Genomic DNA, 14,390 nt, shown 5'->3' on the forward strand with positions numbered 1-14,390 from the left:
TCACCTTAAAATTGTGTAATAAATAACAAAAGGTATTGCCAAAAATGCATATTCTTCTTGAATTTGCAATTTCAGTATCTCAAAGGAAAATACAGTGACTCACAGAAATTGATCTCCACTACAGAATAAGTCATACTGCATTAGAACCAAAGTAAATAATACAGAGTACTGGAAGACTATGGAACAGATGGGATGAGGGGAAGGTAAAGCAAAGTTTGATCAAGGGAAGAGGGCACTTAATCAAGAACCTTGGAGACGAAAGACTCCAGTTATCCTTTAATTTGCATTTGACCCTTTCTTCTTCTTTCGCTTGCGCTTAGGTTTTACAGCATCTACCGAAGTGTTGTCTCTTTCAGTTGGTGTTGCACTTCCATGTGCCACCATTAATGAAGCTGTTGAATTAATATCTGCATGTGACTTCTCGGGAGGATCTGCCTGTATGTTTTGATCTTCTCCAACTCCCCCGCTACTTCTATCTGACTCTGAAGATTGCGGTTCAACATCCATGTCATTACCCTGACTGACGTTGCACTCTTCTGATTTTACCCTTTCTTTTCTATTTTGTTTAGCCAAATCGTTGATTCCCCCATGACCATGATCACTAACATTAACTGCAGCAATAGCAGGTCTATGCCGCTTGATCTTTCTAAGAGCCCTTTCTGTGTTGTATGATTCAACCTGCACATTATGTATGCCAATGCAAATAAAATTAAAAGATGATAGTATTCTGCTGTTTTGGACCTACTGTGGATATAGTATGAAAGCTCTAAGGAGAGCGAGTGAGGGGTGAATAGTCCTGCCAAAAGGCTAAGTAAGATACAGTGACTCTAAAACATCTCAAACCCAGCCAATTCCACTGAACTAAAATCTAGCAGCAAATTTATTTTATTGTTTTCACACTATAAAAGTGATTTATAACCTGTAGCATAGGACCTATCTGTAAGAAAGTGTTTAGGCAACTATGGAAGCCGAAGGTTTCTACTTAACAAATTATCACATACCGCATCCTTTATCTTGCTTGTTATATCTGAAGCCTTTATTGAGGCAATGCGTAGGCATTGCATTATAACAGCCTGCACAATACCATCTCCTCCAGCCTTTTGGATTGCACAAACATCACCATTTGCATTTAGGGTGGCAGTCATTCTAGCTCCCATTACAGCCTCTTCAAAGTGAGTTGGATCTATCACCTGGGGGCCCCAGTACAATGGAAGAGAAATAAATTAGCAACCAAATCTCCATAAATGCACCTAATTGAGTCAAAACTTGGGGGGTGTTTTATCTAAGCTTACCACAATGTTCTCTTTACCGATAAATGCAAAGGTGACTGCTATAGGCATATGGTGTATAATCAAAGGAAGGGGCTCCGTAACCTGTGGGGTGTAACAAGTACACAACTCAAATGTAAGTTCTTTTAGAAACAAATCAAGTAGACTAAAACATGGTGAGGGAACAAAAATTTAAATTGGTAGCTTTCAAATAGTAAGGAGAAGGAGCAAAACCAAGAAGCAGACCTCAGGTGGATGCATTATCACTTCCGGACCATCTTCTCCTCCCAAGGTGCATTCAGGCCTACGAAATGTTGAGAGAGCAGCTAACGCAGCAATATTGGCAGCATCAACAAGATTCCTATTCTCAGAAAGTGGGGAAAAAATAATTAGATTCTAGGTCTTGAGTCAGACAAATGTAATAAGTCATAAACACATTACAACTTACCCTCCATTGTCTAGAATGTGAAGATCAATACGAATAGCCCAAACCCATTTCCCAGCAACAACACATAGAGATTCAGTATCTACAGCTCGGCTTTCCCTGCATGTTCAATCTTCATTAGCAGATACTCGAGTAGTTCATGACACTCTCATAGAATTTCAATATTACTTGAGGAAATTATCCATTAGGCAATGGTGTGAAAACCTTAAATCAAATACAAAGTTAATAGAAAAGTGAACATATTACATCAAACATCAAAACCTTCTTCTTTACAAATGTTCATTGCTTATTCTTCCTAAAATATTTTAGTTTATCTGTAATTCAAGATCTTGCACCTCAACAACATAGTTCTCTTACTATCCAAGATCATGTCATACTTCTTTAAGAGAAGATTAAAAGAAAATTACCTCAATCCACGATCAATTATGCGTCCCAACTCCACAGCGGCCTCTCCAGGACGGCCTGCCTCAAATGAAGGATCAGCCATTGGAGAAAACTCAGTATAGATTGCAAGGGTCCCCTCATTAGGTCTTTCACGATAAGGTTGCACTAATTGAGAAGTAACAACTCCCATCACATGTGTGTGCCCCAGCTGCACCTCTGATGAGCCATCTTCTCTGCACATTCAACAGTCTGATGGCTAATGACTTGAAACAATAAAATAGAGAGAATAATAACATTCTGAGCAACTATATGTCATACATTAAATTCCCATTATGCAAACTATCCACATATTGACATATAATTTCTTCATTTCTATCCTGTAACCATGAAACTTTGGGAATATGTTCTACACTATCCAAAGGGCTAGTAATTTTAATTACTGTGATCTGCCACGAACTCCCATTAATCTCAAAATTTTATGTAGAAAACTCCAAGCTAGAGTAAATTTCATTGTAACATACAGCCAACCAACCAAAAAAAAAAAAAAAACAAACAAACAAATGTGGTAAGACTTTAACACTACTCCATTTCAATACTCAGATTTCAAGGCTGACCTCCTATACAAGACTATAGATTTTCCAGTCCATCGAACAGATTCATATCAAGATCACTACTCACTACAATACTACATAGTTGTACGTCAGTGCCTAATAACACCACATTCTCAATACTGAATAAAATCAAAATAAAAGGCAACTGAGAATGTAAGTAACATTCTTACTTGCCGAACTTGATAGTGAGCCGTCTATAATCGAAAGGTCGCCGGCCGTCGACTCTGAGGTCGGAAACCAAAGCGGTTTCGATGAATTGCTTGTCGTTCACAGCCAACCTCCAGGAATTAGCCAATCTCTGCTCCATTTTACATATATCTAATCAAAAACAATGGTGAACATAAGAACTCGATTACGACTGAAGCACTCAAAAGTAGAAAGAATCCCCGAGCAGTTAGGCGGAGCTCGCCGGGGAGGAGAAAGCGTGCTAGGCAGCTAGGGTTTATGACTGGGAGTTCCCCGCCAATAATTTTGGGTTTAGCTTAAATATCCGACTGACGGCGTCACATTCCGTTTCATGCCACGTGTTTGTGGCGTTAGCCCCATTAAAATTTGAAGAGAAATTTTAGAGGTAAAAGATCAAATAAGCCCTTAACTATATATGAATCTGTAATTAAGTTATCAAACTAAAAAAAAGTTTTAATTAGATATTTGAACTTAGAAAAAAAGTGCAATTAACCTCTTGCTCAATCGTTATATTGTGGATCAGGATCTACAGTAATTGTGGACCTTGGTCTAATATATAAAATTTGACTCTATAAGATATTCCCTCCGTCCTATTTTGGTTGTCTGGTTCGTTTAACGAGACTTGACTGAAGTTATTTTTAATCCAATTTTTCATAATATTAACTTTAGTATTAATATATAAAATTTATATATTTAAAAACTACATCAAAAGTACTATTAAACACAAAAAATTAAATTTAAAAATAATAAAAAATTACTAAAGAAAATAAGCAATGAAGAAAGAGTTGGTTTGACCAATGAATAGTAAATAAGACAGGTAAAATGGGACAGAGGGAGTACATAATTTTTGTTCATAATGCAATGAATTATATAACTGAGTATACATAAACACTTAACATAATACACATACACTTTATGGAATTGAAATTCATAATATACAGAATTATATAAATGAAGACACATCAATTCACAACAAAAAACACATCTTGTATTTATTTTAAAATATCATCTTTATGTGTGTTCGTGTTTAAAATATAGAGTTATTGCAAAAGCCCAATCTATTGAGCCTTTGGCCCAAAAAGTATGGACTCAATATCTTCCCCAGCCCAAAGTAATAAAGCCAAATAATAGCCCAAATTAATAGCATTTGATTTCAAATTAGTCAAAACTTAATTTAAAAATATACTGTATTTATTAGAATAGAAAGTCTACAAACTATGTTAGGGTAAATTATTGCATGAACCATGGTCCACACAGCTGTGTGGACCAAAAAGAAAAAGTACATTATTTTTATATTGAAGGTACATTATTTTTGTACTGTAGGTATATTATTTGACCGTATATATCAAATAATGTACCTTCAGTACAAAAATAATGTACCTACAGTATAAAAATAATGTACCTTCAGTACAAAAATAATGTACTTTTTATTTTGGTCCACACAGCTATGTGGACCATGGTCCATACAATAATGATTGCTATGTTAGGGTGTGTTTGATTCAAACATTAGAATCGAAATGATAATGATAAAATAAATAATTACTTAATTAAATTAACAAATTATTATTATTATGGTACATGGTCCACATGGACCATGGTAGTATGGTACTATGGTAGGGACTGATGTGTAATAGTCAAACCCGAAAAGGATTCCAAAGAGAACATAAGAAATTATAGGGGTGTCTAAGCAAGAATCTCAGAACCCATGAAACACGGAATACATATATACATTGGGGGGCCACATGTTATACGGAGAATTTAATTATTTAAAGATAAGATATTAAGATTCCATTAGTGAACGGACATGACCGATACCAAGATTCCACGGATCTCTTACTTTATTTTATTTCATACCAAATTTATTATACTCCCTAATATATTTGATCAAATAATATATGTAGGGGATTAATAGGGCAACCAAGTCAATGAAAGTAATAGTGCTTTAGTAGTTAAGTTCACAAGTCAAAAGTTTACCTTGTGCACACTATCGGACAGTGATTGCAAATTTTTCTAGTCACTCAAAAAGATGAATCTTGTCCCGCTAAGACAAACTAACAACACTAAACATCACTAATAGGATCAGAAAGACCTTGTATGACTAAATTGATCAATAAAATATTAACAAAAATCAAATCTATAACATTAATATATAATAATTATATATTACTCACTCAATCGCCCTTTTTAGAACACGTGGTTATATGTGTTTTACCAAATTGTTTGTATTCACATATGGGCCCTATATCTTTTTATCAAAATTCAGCTTTTTAACTATATCTTTCAATTGGAACGTAATTCTCTCTGGGGTTTGCGTAGGGGTGGGGGTAAGCACTACTAATAGTAAATGAAATATTTAAGAAAAAATATTGTTTGGTTATTTTATTATATTATAATTAATTAATAATTTTAAAATTATTTGATTAAAACCCTCCTACCGATCAACTAATCCTTAGAGAGTGTTTGATTCAAAAAGTATTTTAAAATAATATAACATTCTAGAAAATTTCACATAATATAAAAATGTGATAAAATATGATTATAAAAAATGAGCTAAAAACAAATTTTGAAATTCTAGCACTCCCTATACCAGCCTCTTCCTTTGTGTAATAAACTAAATTTAATTACAACTTACTAGGAAGAAAAACGTTGTTTTCCTATCCTAAATTTACATCGAACATTCACCTCAACCATAATGCGACATTAACCCTCTATATTCATTAATCATTCATAAATTGACTGATCTACATTTTTTATGCGGATTTAGTACCCCACCATGGCCCAAATCCCTAACATTGCAGTTAGTTAGCAACCCATTTACCAACTACTCCAAATAAATAGACACATAAATAGTCCCGGAAAGGGTGTCCAAGTGGGTGAAACGCGATTTTCATACCTGAGTCTGTCGCACGGGGTCTTCCTAGTACGGTTTGACCCTCTGTGATTTGTGATTTGTAAACTGTTACATAGAAGTAAAGTTTATCTAATATACACTGTCAAGTAATAGATGTAAATTTCCATAGTCACTCAACCAAAAAAAAAGAGAAAAAAGCAACTTTAAGAATTATTAAAAAGGCCCCATTATAGGGGAATAGGAACTTTAGAATTGCCAAGAGGCAAAAAAGCTATGGCTGCTTTGATAAAGAAAGGATTCACTGTGCATGTATAAGCATGGAGGATAATGGATTCTTGATGCATCATGCACTTGCTCAAAACAATAATAAAATATCTCTTATGTCAAATTTCAACAGCCACATCTCACTATAAAATTTTTTAAAAATAGAAAAAAATAAATGAAAATGTCACTATTTTCTTCCTCATGACTTGCATGCACATAAAATTAGTCACATCTACCTCACCTGATAATTACTTTTTGTCAAACTAATCCTCATAATAAATGACAACCAAATTCATCGTCACCAACCAAAAATAAGTATTCAGTTCTATGGTAGAAAACAATCACAAGTTGATATATAGAATATATTCACATCCTCAGGCCTAGCTTTATATATATATATCCAAAATTTGTTGATAACCTACCACGAGGTATTCATGTTTTTGATAACCTCCTGGTGGACTGATTTGTGCTATTGTGCTTATACTATTTGTATTGTTTGGTCTGAATTTATGTAAAGGTAAAGGAAATAGCTAACTCATTTCTTAAAAGCAAACTCATTGGTTTGGATTTTTTTATTTTTTTTTGTCGGGAAAAGACATTGCCAATAGGAGAGAGCAAAATTTGTCACCAACTTTTAACGCACACATATTTCGTAACCGTAACTCACATTTATCCGTAAAAAAAAATAATCTCAAAACCAAGTTCAAAAACTTCATTTGTAGAACAATCTTACACTCTCTCCTCTTTCCTCTAGCAATGAAAAAATTTGACAAAAAATTCACAAAAGAAACCAATGATGTTGCTCTAAGGTATTGATATAGCCACTTACAAACAAAAATTGTCATTTTCTCTTTCTATAATTAACTTTCACTGTATGAAAAATAAATAGTTTTTATGTAGAGGGATTACAATAGTCTATGGCTAAAGTCAATAAGAATCCTAAAATACGGCAAGCAATAGAAATTTACTTATTGCCTGTCAGAAAATGAAACCACTTAGAATAAAAAGAGCAAATTAAACTTATACGGAGTATTATTTTTAAAAAAATTAATTTCACTAATATTTTCGGGCATTTAACTATACGTAATTGACCAAATTCAAATTATTTTCGTTTACTAGACATAACAAATTTTAAAAAGTAAATCAAAGCATTAAATCAATACTAAACTATTAAAGACGTGAAAAGAGTTTAAACATAAGATCGAGAGTTCAAACCAGTGATCTCGATGTTGGAGCACCCAAGACCAACCCTCTGCTGGCTTTTAAGTTCAGAGTGGCGGTCCTATGTTCATGTTGCATAAACGTATTAGAATTTGGTCTGCGGGTGAAAACATATATATATAAGTAGGGGTAAATAGGCATTAATTAGAAGTCATCTGGCAGGTAAGAAAACCAACCAGCACATTATAAGCAGTTTACAGGCCCTACAAAAGGCTAGCTCAGTTAGTTCGACCAATCACTTTAAAGGTTTACTCTAACGGAGAGTGAGGATTCAAATCTTACTGGGGACTTTGACCGATCAAAGGTGATGAAGACCCGGGTGACTAGTGATTTACCTCCTCCATCGTAAGCTGGGAAATTTAATGTATAAAAATAATAAATAAATAAATAAAAAGAGTTAAACTACCCCCATCAAGAATTTTACTGAGCTGTCACAATTACCATGAAGGAGCTGAGAAAAAGTCAATGATTGTAGTTGCAGATGTAGTTATAGCATGCACATATGGAAAACCTTGGGACCCTTGAGCATCTGCCAAACCCCCAAATTCTCCCCACAATTTCTTAGCTTCTTAATTACCCCACTCCCTTGCCCCCAAAGCCCTGCCAAGACTGAATCCATGCTATATTGCCAAAAAAAAATGGTACCTGATGTCCTTTGAGGGGCTGCAGTGAGGTCTTTTCTGCTATGGCCCATATGGCTCCATCAGGTACAGAGACCAAGCATGATGTCCTCCAGTACTATATCTGCCAATCTTAGTCCTATGTATGATGTCTGCATGGTCTGTCCTATTGCCTGCTTCTCCGAAAACTATGTTCAAGTTCTGCCCCTTATTCTTCATCATCATCTCCATCATTCTTTCTCTGTGGCATCTGATTGTTTCTGTTTCTGGTTCTGATTCTTGGCTGGTGCATGAGTATGTGAGGCAAGCCGATCGACAATTCAAGCAGAAAACCAACAGGTTTTGGGAGTTTGAAGAGCAATCAAAGAGTTGGGTTGAAGTGGAACTGCCTTATGATCTTGTTTCCTGTGTCAACAATCAGTGCACAAAAGTCAACAGAATAGAGGGGGAGAGGAAGAAGAAGAAGACTGAGCAGCATGTGCAGAAACAGTCAGACCAAAAGATGGATCAAGATGGGCCAGAGGAGACTCCTGAGCCATTACTGCCTCTCAGAAAGAGAGTTTCTTTGAGGAAAATGTCCGAGTCGTCGGTATGGGTGACTGGTGAGAGTGGATCAATCTATGAGAGGTTCTGGAATGGATTGCAGTGGGTGATAGCACCCCATGAATTGCCAGTCTCTGCAGGCTATGCAGTTTCTGTCTTCATTGTCAATCAGACCATTCTTGCTCTATCAGAGGCTGCAGTTTTGTATCAGGTATGTGTATCACCAATTCACCATACTACCATACATAACTTGAATTGAATCTCTGAAACAATATTGAATAGCATAATTTCTCGGTTTTCATCAGATGCAATTGGATGAAAACTCGCAGCCTGCTTGGATTGATTTTTCACCTAACTGTAAAATGATTAAGGAAAAAGAGCCTTGTTCTGCAACCCAACTAGTTTCAGGAGTTGTCTCACCTGAGAAGAAGTGAGTAAAAGCACTTTGAGTTTGTGCTCTTCTTTCTGTTGTCAATAAAATTTATCTGGTGGAAAAACACATGAATTATGCAACTGCAGAAACTTGTCAGCTAACAAGGCCTTGATTTTGCTCCCCATCGCCCACAATCAGGAGAATATATTTCTGCACCAAGAATGGATCATTAATAGAACTTACTGAGGTTAATCCCCCAAGGTAAAAAATTGTAAACTACAAGACCCTTCCACCTGCACTTATGCATCAAGCTCAGTTTTATTGGCACATATTGATGTAATACATTTCAGATTAATGAAAAGGACTGATTCCTACTTGGACGTTTAGGTGGAAGAATCATGGCAGACCGGCTGGTGCAGATGTTGCAGCTATTGCTGATGCTGCTGCATTTAGACCTGAAGTAGTTTTCACTATTAGGTGAACTGTCTTGAATCACTGATTTGGAGTGTTGTGCAAAAGCTGAATTTTTCCTTTCGTGTCTGAACTTGGATCTGGTGTTGTCCTGCAGCAAAACCGGTGATCTTTATGAGTTCGATCACAACTCGAAGCCATCGTGGAAGAAACACATACACAAAGAAGCTTCCACACAAGACACCTTGTTGAGACCCTCCACAGGCTGCACTTTACATGGACTGAATGGAGCTCAATCTTCATCTCTATTTCTCTTGAGTAAGGTACTTTTGATTTCTTTGGACTCGATCCATTGCCAATGCCGTGCATCTCAATAACATAACTATGGCAAAGAAAATACTTTTTAACCAATTTGAACTGCAAATGCTTGAAGGGTGGGAACTTGACAGAGAGAAGGTTACAGCAAAGGAAATGGAAATGGATTTACCATGGAAGTTCAAGGGATCTTTCTCTAACATCCATCACATGTGTTGGTCAGGACAATCAAAATGAAAATGCATATTCACTGTTTCTCACAACTGCAACTGGAAATGTATTGGAATATCGCCTTCCGACTCATTCAGGTACATCTTTTATATTTATTAGGACTGAACAGACATGGAATCCATGCAGATTCTGCAGAATCCAGAAGGAAATTAGAAAATTTCTTCATCTGTATTCAGAACAAAAATGAAGTTTGTTATAATCTAAGGTTGGACCAAGGTTACTCCACTGAGCTATAATACACATGGGCCAAACCACACTAAAAGACTGAATCCAGTCAATTAGCTAGTCTAACCCATGACCTTATAAACTCATATGTTTCTGTCTTACAAAGTTAATATATGCTGAAATTAAAATATTTGGTATGAAGACAGGCACATCTAAAGAGAATGAAAATCCAGACAATTGGGTAAATCATATGCATCCCTCAGATGCCAAAGCAGCAAGAGGTATTGTAGGAGTACAATTGCAACCTGGCAGAATAATTTTCCCACTAGATGATGGTAGGCTGGGGGAGCTGCATTTCTCTGGCATTGGTGGTGAAAATATTGGCCCAAATTATCAGGTTAACACTAAAAGAAAAGTATCACCGAAATACGTGTGGTCTGTACTAGATGCTCCAGAGACCGAAGGATGGAATGCTGAGTATTGCACGGAAGAAAATGGACCCTCAAACTGCATTTCAGGAATAAGAGATGACACTAGTGAAGCAGATCATAGAACACCAACAACTAGGAGGAGAAAAGGTAGTAAATCACAGCAAAACTATTTACCAATCATTACATCAGGCACTAGCAGTGCCACTCCTCTGGAAGATTACAATATCCCAGACAACTGGATCAACAAAAATTTCCGGCTTCGTGTGATGCACGAAGGCAAATCCTTCTTCCTCATCACAGAAGATGGCATGACATTCGAGTATCTGAATGCTGAAAATGTGTGGTTCTGGCTTAGTCATGATCAATCTACAGCTATGAAAGGTGCCCTTGGAAGCTATAATGGAAGCTTGTTTTTGGTAGATGAGCAAGGAAGTTTACTTATCAGAGAGAGAACCAACAGTGAACTTGCATGGATTGATTGTACTGTCATGAGAGGAGGAAGCCAGATAACCAGTGGCCCTCCATGGGATGGCCTGTCAGGGAGAGCTCCAAGGGCTACACTCGAAGATGCACTCTTCTTTGTCAGCAAAGCTGGAAGGTTACTACAGTTCAGAGTAAGGAGCATAAATAGTAGATTCAGTTATCTGGTTTGTAAGTCAGGAGAATAGAAAACCAGACAAACATAATACTAAGGGCAACTATTTTTGCTAACATCCCTGTTGATCATTTCACAGTAAATGAATTCCTACTTGTGCTTGAATAGTAAGTAATGCATAGAGTGCTAAATAGTGTAAGTTGTTGTGCAGGTTGCATTGAGAAAGTTCAAATGGAAAGATTGCAGGAATCCACCAAACACAAAGATTGCAAGCATAGTAGACCGGGAAATCTTCAGAGAGAACATAGTGTTTGTCATTGGAAGTAACGGGCGACTATATCAATACAACAAAGTTACTGAACTGTGGCATGAACACTTACAGTCCCAACACTTGGTTCTCTCAAAAGTGACTGGAACCGCAATGAGGCCATCACCTCTCTCGTCGAAGGGTTCTCTTTTCATGCTCTCAGAGGATGGAGGACTAGTGGAATACAATTGGAATTCATTGGATGGCTGGAATTGGGTGGAACATGGAACCCCAGACCAAAGCGTAACTTTGGTTGGCTCCCCTGGGCCATGCTTTCGAGGTTCTCAGCTGTTTTTAATAGGTTCAAATGGAAGAGTGTACCTTAGGCTCCTTGATCAAGGCACATGGCAGTGGAGGGACTGTGGCTTCCCATACATACCTGAAGATAAGGCTGCAGATAAGTCAAAACAGAAAGGAACTTGTAGGAATGAAGATTTTGCTGCCAGAACACCAGAGTTTGAAGGAAATCTGCATCCTTCCAACAAACACTGTGACACAAAGGTTAGACTCTTTTAGTCTTTTGATCAGCTATCACAATAACTCCAAAATTGTTGTAACTTCATGTTGATTCATGAGCAGGTTTCATCTACAAGACCAATTGCTTTTACTGAAGATTCAGTCATATTTGAACTGAGAGATGGCAGAGTAAGTAACCACAAACTATCTGAAAACTCCCTCTAAACTGCCTGCAAAACTCCAGTTATTCTTCTCACTGCAAGACTTTATGCACCTGCACCACTATCAATTCAAACAAATAGCAGAAACAATGAGAGCAACTCCAGCCAAGTTGGTCAAGCCAATGACTTGGTAACCACAAGGTTACAAGTTCGACTCCCAGCATGAGCGGTCTATTAGCTTTCTTCTTGGTTTAGTCAATCAACTATGAGCAACCTAGGTTGGTTTACCTCCTTGTGATCCTTTGCCGACTAGAGCCACAAAGTGGGGGCACCTAGACTTGCCGGCTAGGGTCACAAAGGTAGGACTTACCTGCTGCATACTCTTGGATAGTAGCTGCGGGTTTCTCTTGAAACCCAATCTTTCCTAAAACTAAAACAATCATATGAGATACAAACATAATTTCAACACTGGAGACTCACACAGTCACACTCTTGGAGTCTTGGACAAGAATAAAAGATCACTAACATCATTACCTCATTACAGTTGGCAGAAATGAGGCGAGCAGGAGGCATGGATTGGAGATGGTCACATACCATTGGCACCCCCACAAGTCAATGCACAGAAAACTTTTGGACTGCTTTGGCATCATGAAAGCAAAAAACATACACTCACAATAACTGCAGGATATACAGAATTACAATAAAATAGGGAAAAATCCATGGAGTTTCATGGATCCTCAGCTGTACATATTTACAATAGCAACAGTTCCAGCACAGATAGGTTTACAATTTTGTTCCCTTGAAAGGAACCAAATCCTGTGGCTAGTTAGGCAGAAACATATAACATACTAGTGTTTATACTATAATATACCGAGGAGGAAACACCAATGCTATTAACTACAAAGAAAACGCCAAGTATACTATCAATCACAATATTAAACAGAACTTTTAATAGACTGGCCCGAACCGCAATCGCCGGTCTCGCGAGAGAATTTACCGGTTTGATCGGCGGAGCACAGCTATGTCGAAGGAATTCGAAGCGCCTTGTGCCAGTTTGAATCCCGTCGGAGTTTGCTGGACACCGCCGGTGAGCGTCGCCGGCGGTATTGTGTACGGACAATTACTTATGACTGTGATTTTGCTGAATGAACTGCTACAAAACCAAAATTTTGCAACAATTTAGCGCCATGCAAATTTTATTTAAATATAAGTTTTTTGGACAAAAGTAACTAAACAAGTTTACATTAAAACAAAAAAAAAAAGTTTTATTTATTTTGAGTACTACTGAGTACTGACTCTGTTACAATGTAATCTGTTCATATCTACTTTCTCAACCTAATGAAGCACAAAGAGTCAACAGTTACCTCCACTGAGGGAGGAACCCACTCCCATCATCCATGTGGGTGTGTAAACTGGGACACGGGTGTCACTAGACCACAAGGTCTTTGGCAACAAAAAAAAAGTTTTATTTATAAAAATTAAAATTGCATATCAATAAATACATATTGCTTTTAAAAAAAAAAATACATATTGCTATTTTGTCTAAACACTATGTTACAAATATAATTTGTTTGGAACTGTAGATTTTGTGTGATTTGAGTATTATTACACAATTAAATTTACTCTTTTTAGAGTTTTAAGCAGTGACTATAAGTTTTTTTTGTCAGTCAAAAATAATTGTTATCAATTATAAAATAATTAACTATGTGAATTTACAATTTAAAGTCAAATTTTAAACTATTTTAAATATTTAGATAATATTTGTGACTACGAATTTTCTCTTTTTGTGCCCAGAGTTTTCAGTTTTTCATCGTCTCGACCTCTTTGGAAGAACAACCGGAGATTAAGGTTATTCTATACCCATGCTAATGATTGAATCCTTAACCTTTGGGTAAGGAGGGATGAGTTCATTGCTATTATTATCACCACACTCCATGTAATTGAAGTGACTTAATGAGAAATCTGATTGAGAAAGAGCAGAATATAATGAGCGATTTAATGTTTGATTACAACTAGTTGCTGCAAACAAAAATTAGTTTAGTTATTGAATGACGATATTAATCGATTTAATATTTAGAGAATGCTTTGAATTGTAGGAGGAGAATAGGATGCTGATGAATGATGTGCGAGTGAATACAAAGCTGCAATGAGAAGGGCGATTGAACCCGGGAAAGTCCCTTGAGAATTTGATTTTGTGAATTCATATTTTTGTTTTGTGTATATGTCTGAACTACTACAGAAATTTAGTATGTGACAGTCTACCTATATGTACCTGGTTATTCTTGCTATTAGCGTAACTCCTAAATAAATAAAATCATCATAACTTTTATAAATAAAACTTTATAACAGGACTTTTAATTAAGTTAATCTTGTAAAACAAATGTTAATTCTAATTATTATAAATGAACCATATGAACATAAGATTTGAAATATGAGCTATATCATTTTGACTATTAAATAAATGTACAATGTAACATATACACATATGTATATGATGGATTTACATCGTAAACCAGCAATGATTTAAATAATGGACAACGAATTTTATAAGT

The 14,390-nt window shown here is 36.3% G+C and overlaps 2 protein-coding genes and 1 long non-coding RNA gene across 3 annotated transcripts; 1 reads left to right on the forward strand and 2 right to left on the reverse strand.

The window, feature by feature from the left end:
* On the reverse strand, positions 1-3,170 carry LOC116024604 (exosome complex component RRP45A-like). The gene is made up of 7 exons (XM_031265537.1): positions 2,879-3,170; positions 2,121-2,330; positions 1,717-1,812; positions 1,515-1,629; positions 1,293-1,373; positions 1,002-1,190; positions 1-678 (listed from the first exon to the last, which is right to left on the reverse strand). Exons 1-7 carry the CDS (start codon positions 3,013-3,015, stop codon positions 277-279), a joined length of 1,230 nt encoding a protein of 409 aa, XP_031121397.1. The 5' UTR covers positions 3,016-3,170; the 3' UTR covers positions 1-276.
* A 4,075-nt stretch (positions 3,171-7,245) lies between these two features.
* On the reverse strand, positions 7,246-9,793 carry LOC116025862. The gene is made up of 6 exons (XR_004099738.1): positions 9,665-9,793; positions 9,422-9,559; positions 9,142-9,328; positions 8,814-8,976; positions 7,876-8,255; positions 7,246-7,580 (listed from the first exon to the last, which is right to left on the reverse strand). It is a non-coding gene; the product is annotated as an uncharacterized LOC116025862 (long non-coding RNA).
* LOC116025861 lies at positions 7,981-12,738 on the forward strand. Its single transcript, XM_031267231.1, has 10 exons — positions 7,981-8,604; positions 8,699-8,823; positions 8,965-9,027; positions 9,154-9,243; positions 9,335-9,500; positions 9,611-9,800; positions 10,095-10,933; positions 11,126-11,722; positions 11,801-11,866; positions 12,383-12,738. Exons 1-10 carry the CDS (start codon positions 7,996-7,998, stop codon positions 12,488-12,490), a joined length of 2,853 nt encoding a protein of 950 aa, XP_031123091.1. The 5' UTR covers positions 7,981-7,995; the 3' UTR covers positions 12,491-12,738.
* Positions 12,739-14,390: the final 1,652 nt, after the last annotated feature.

The sequence above is a fragment of the Ipomoea triloba genome, chromosome 7, assembly GCF_003576645.1.
Source record: "Ipomoea triloba cultivar NCNSP0323 chromosome 7, ASM357664v1".
In the NCBI taxonomy this organism is placed as follows: domain Eukaryota; kingdom Viridiplantae; phylum Streptophyta; class Magnoliopsida; order Solanales; family Convolvulaceae; genus Ipomoea; species Ipomoea triloba.

What these genes read in the sequence shown, in the direction of transcription:
- LOC116025861 (XM_031267231.1), top strand. Translation starts at nt 7,996, where the DNA reads ATGATGTCTGCATGGTCTGTCCTATTGCCTGCTTCTCCGAAAACTATG. An exon ending in GAAGTAGTTTTCACTATTAG is followed by an intron (nt 9,244 to 9,334) that starts GTGAACTGTCTT and finishes GTTGTCCTGCAG; the next exon opens with CAAAACCGGTGATCTTTATG. An exon ending in TCGCCTTCCGACTCATTCAG is followed by an intron (nt 9,801 to 10,094) that starts GTACATCTTTTA and finishes GTATGAAGACAG; the next exon opens with GCACATCTAAAGAGAATGAA.
- LOC116024604 (XM_031265537.1), bottom strand. Translation starts at nt 3,015, where the DNA reads ATGGAGCAGAGATTGGCTAATTCCTGGAGGTTGGCTGTGAACGACAAG. An exon ending in CTCACTATCAAGTTCGGCAA is followed by an intron (nt 2,331 to 2,878) that starts GTAAGAATGTTA and finishes TTGAATGTGCAG; the next exon opens with AGAAGATGGCTCATCAGAGG. An exon ending in ATAATTGATCGTGGATTGAG is followed by an intron (nt 1,813 to 2,120) that starts GTAATTTTCTTT and finishes TTGAACATGCAG; the next exon opens with GGAAAGCCGAGCTGTAGATA.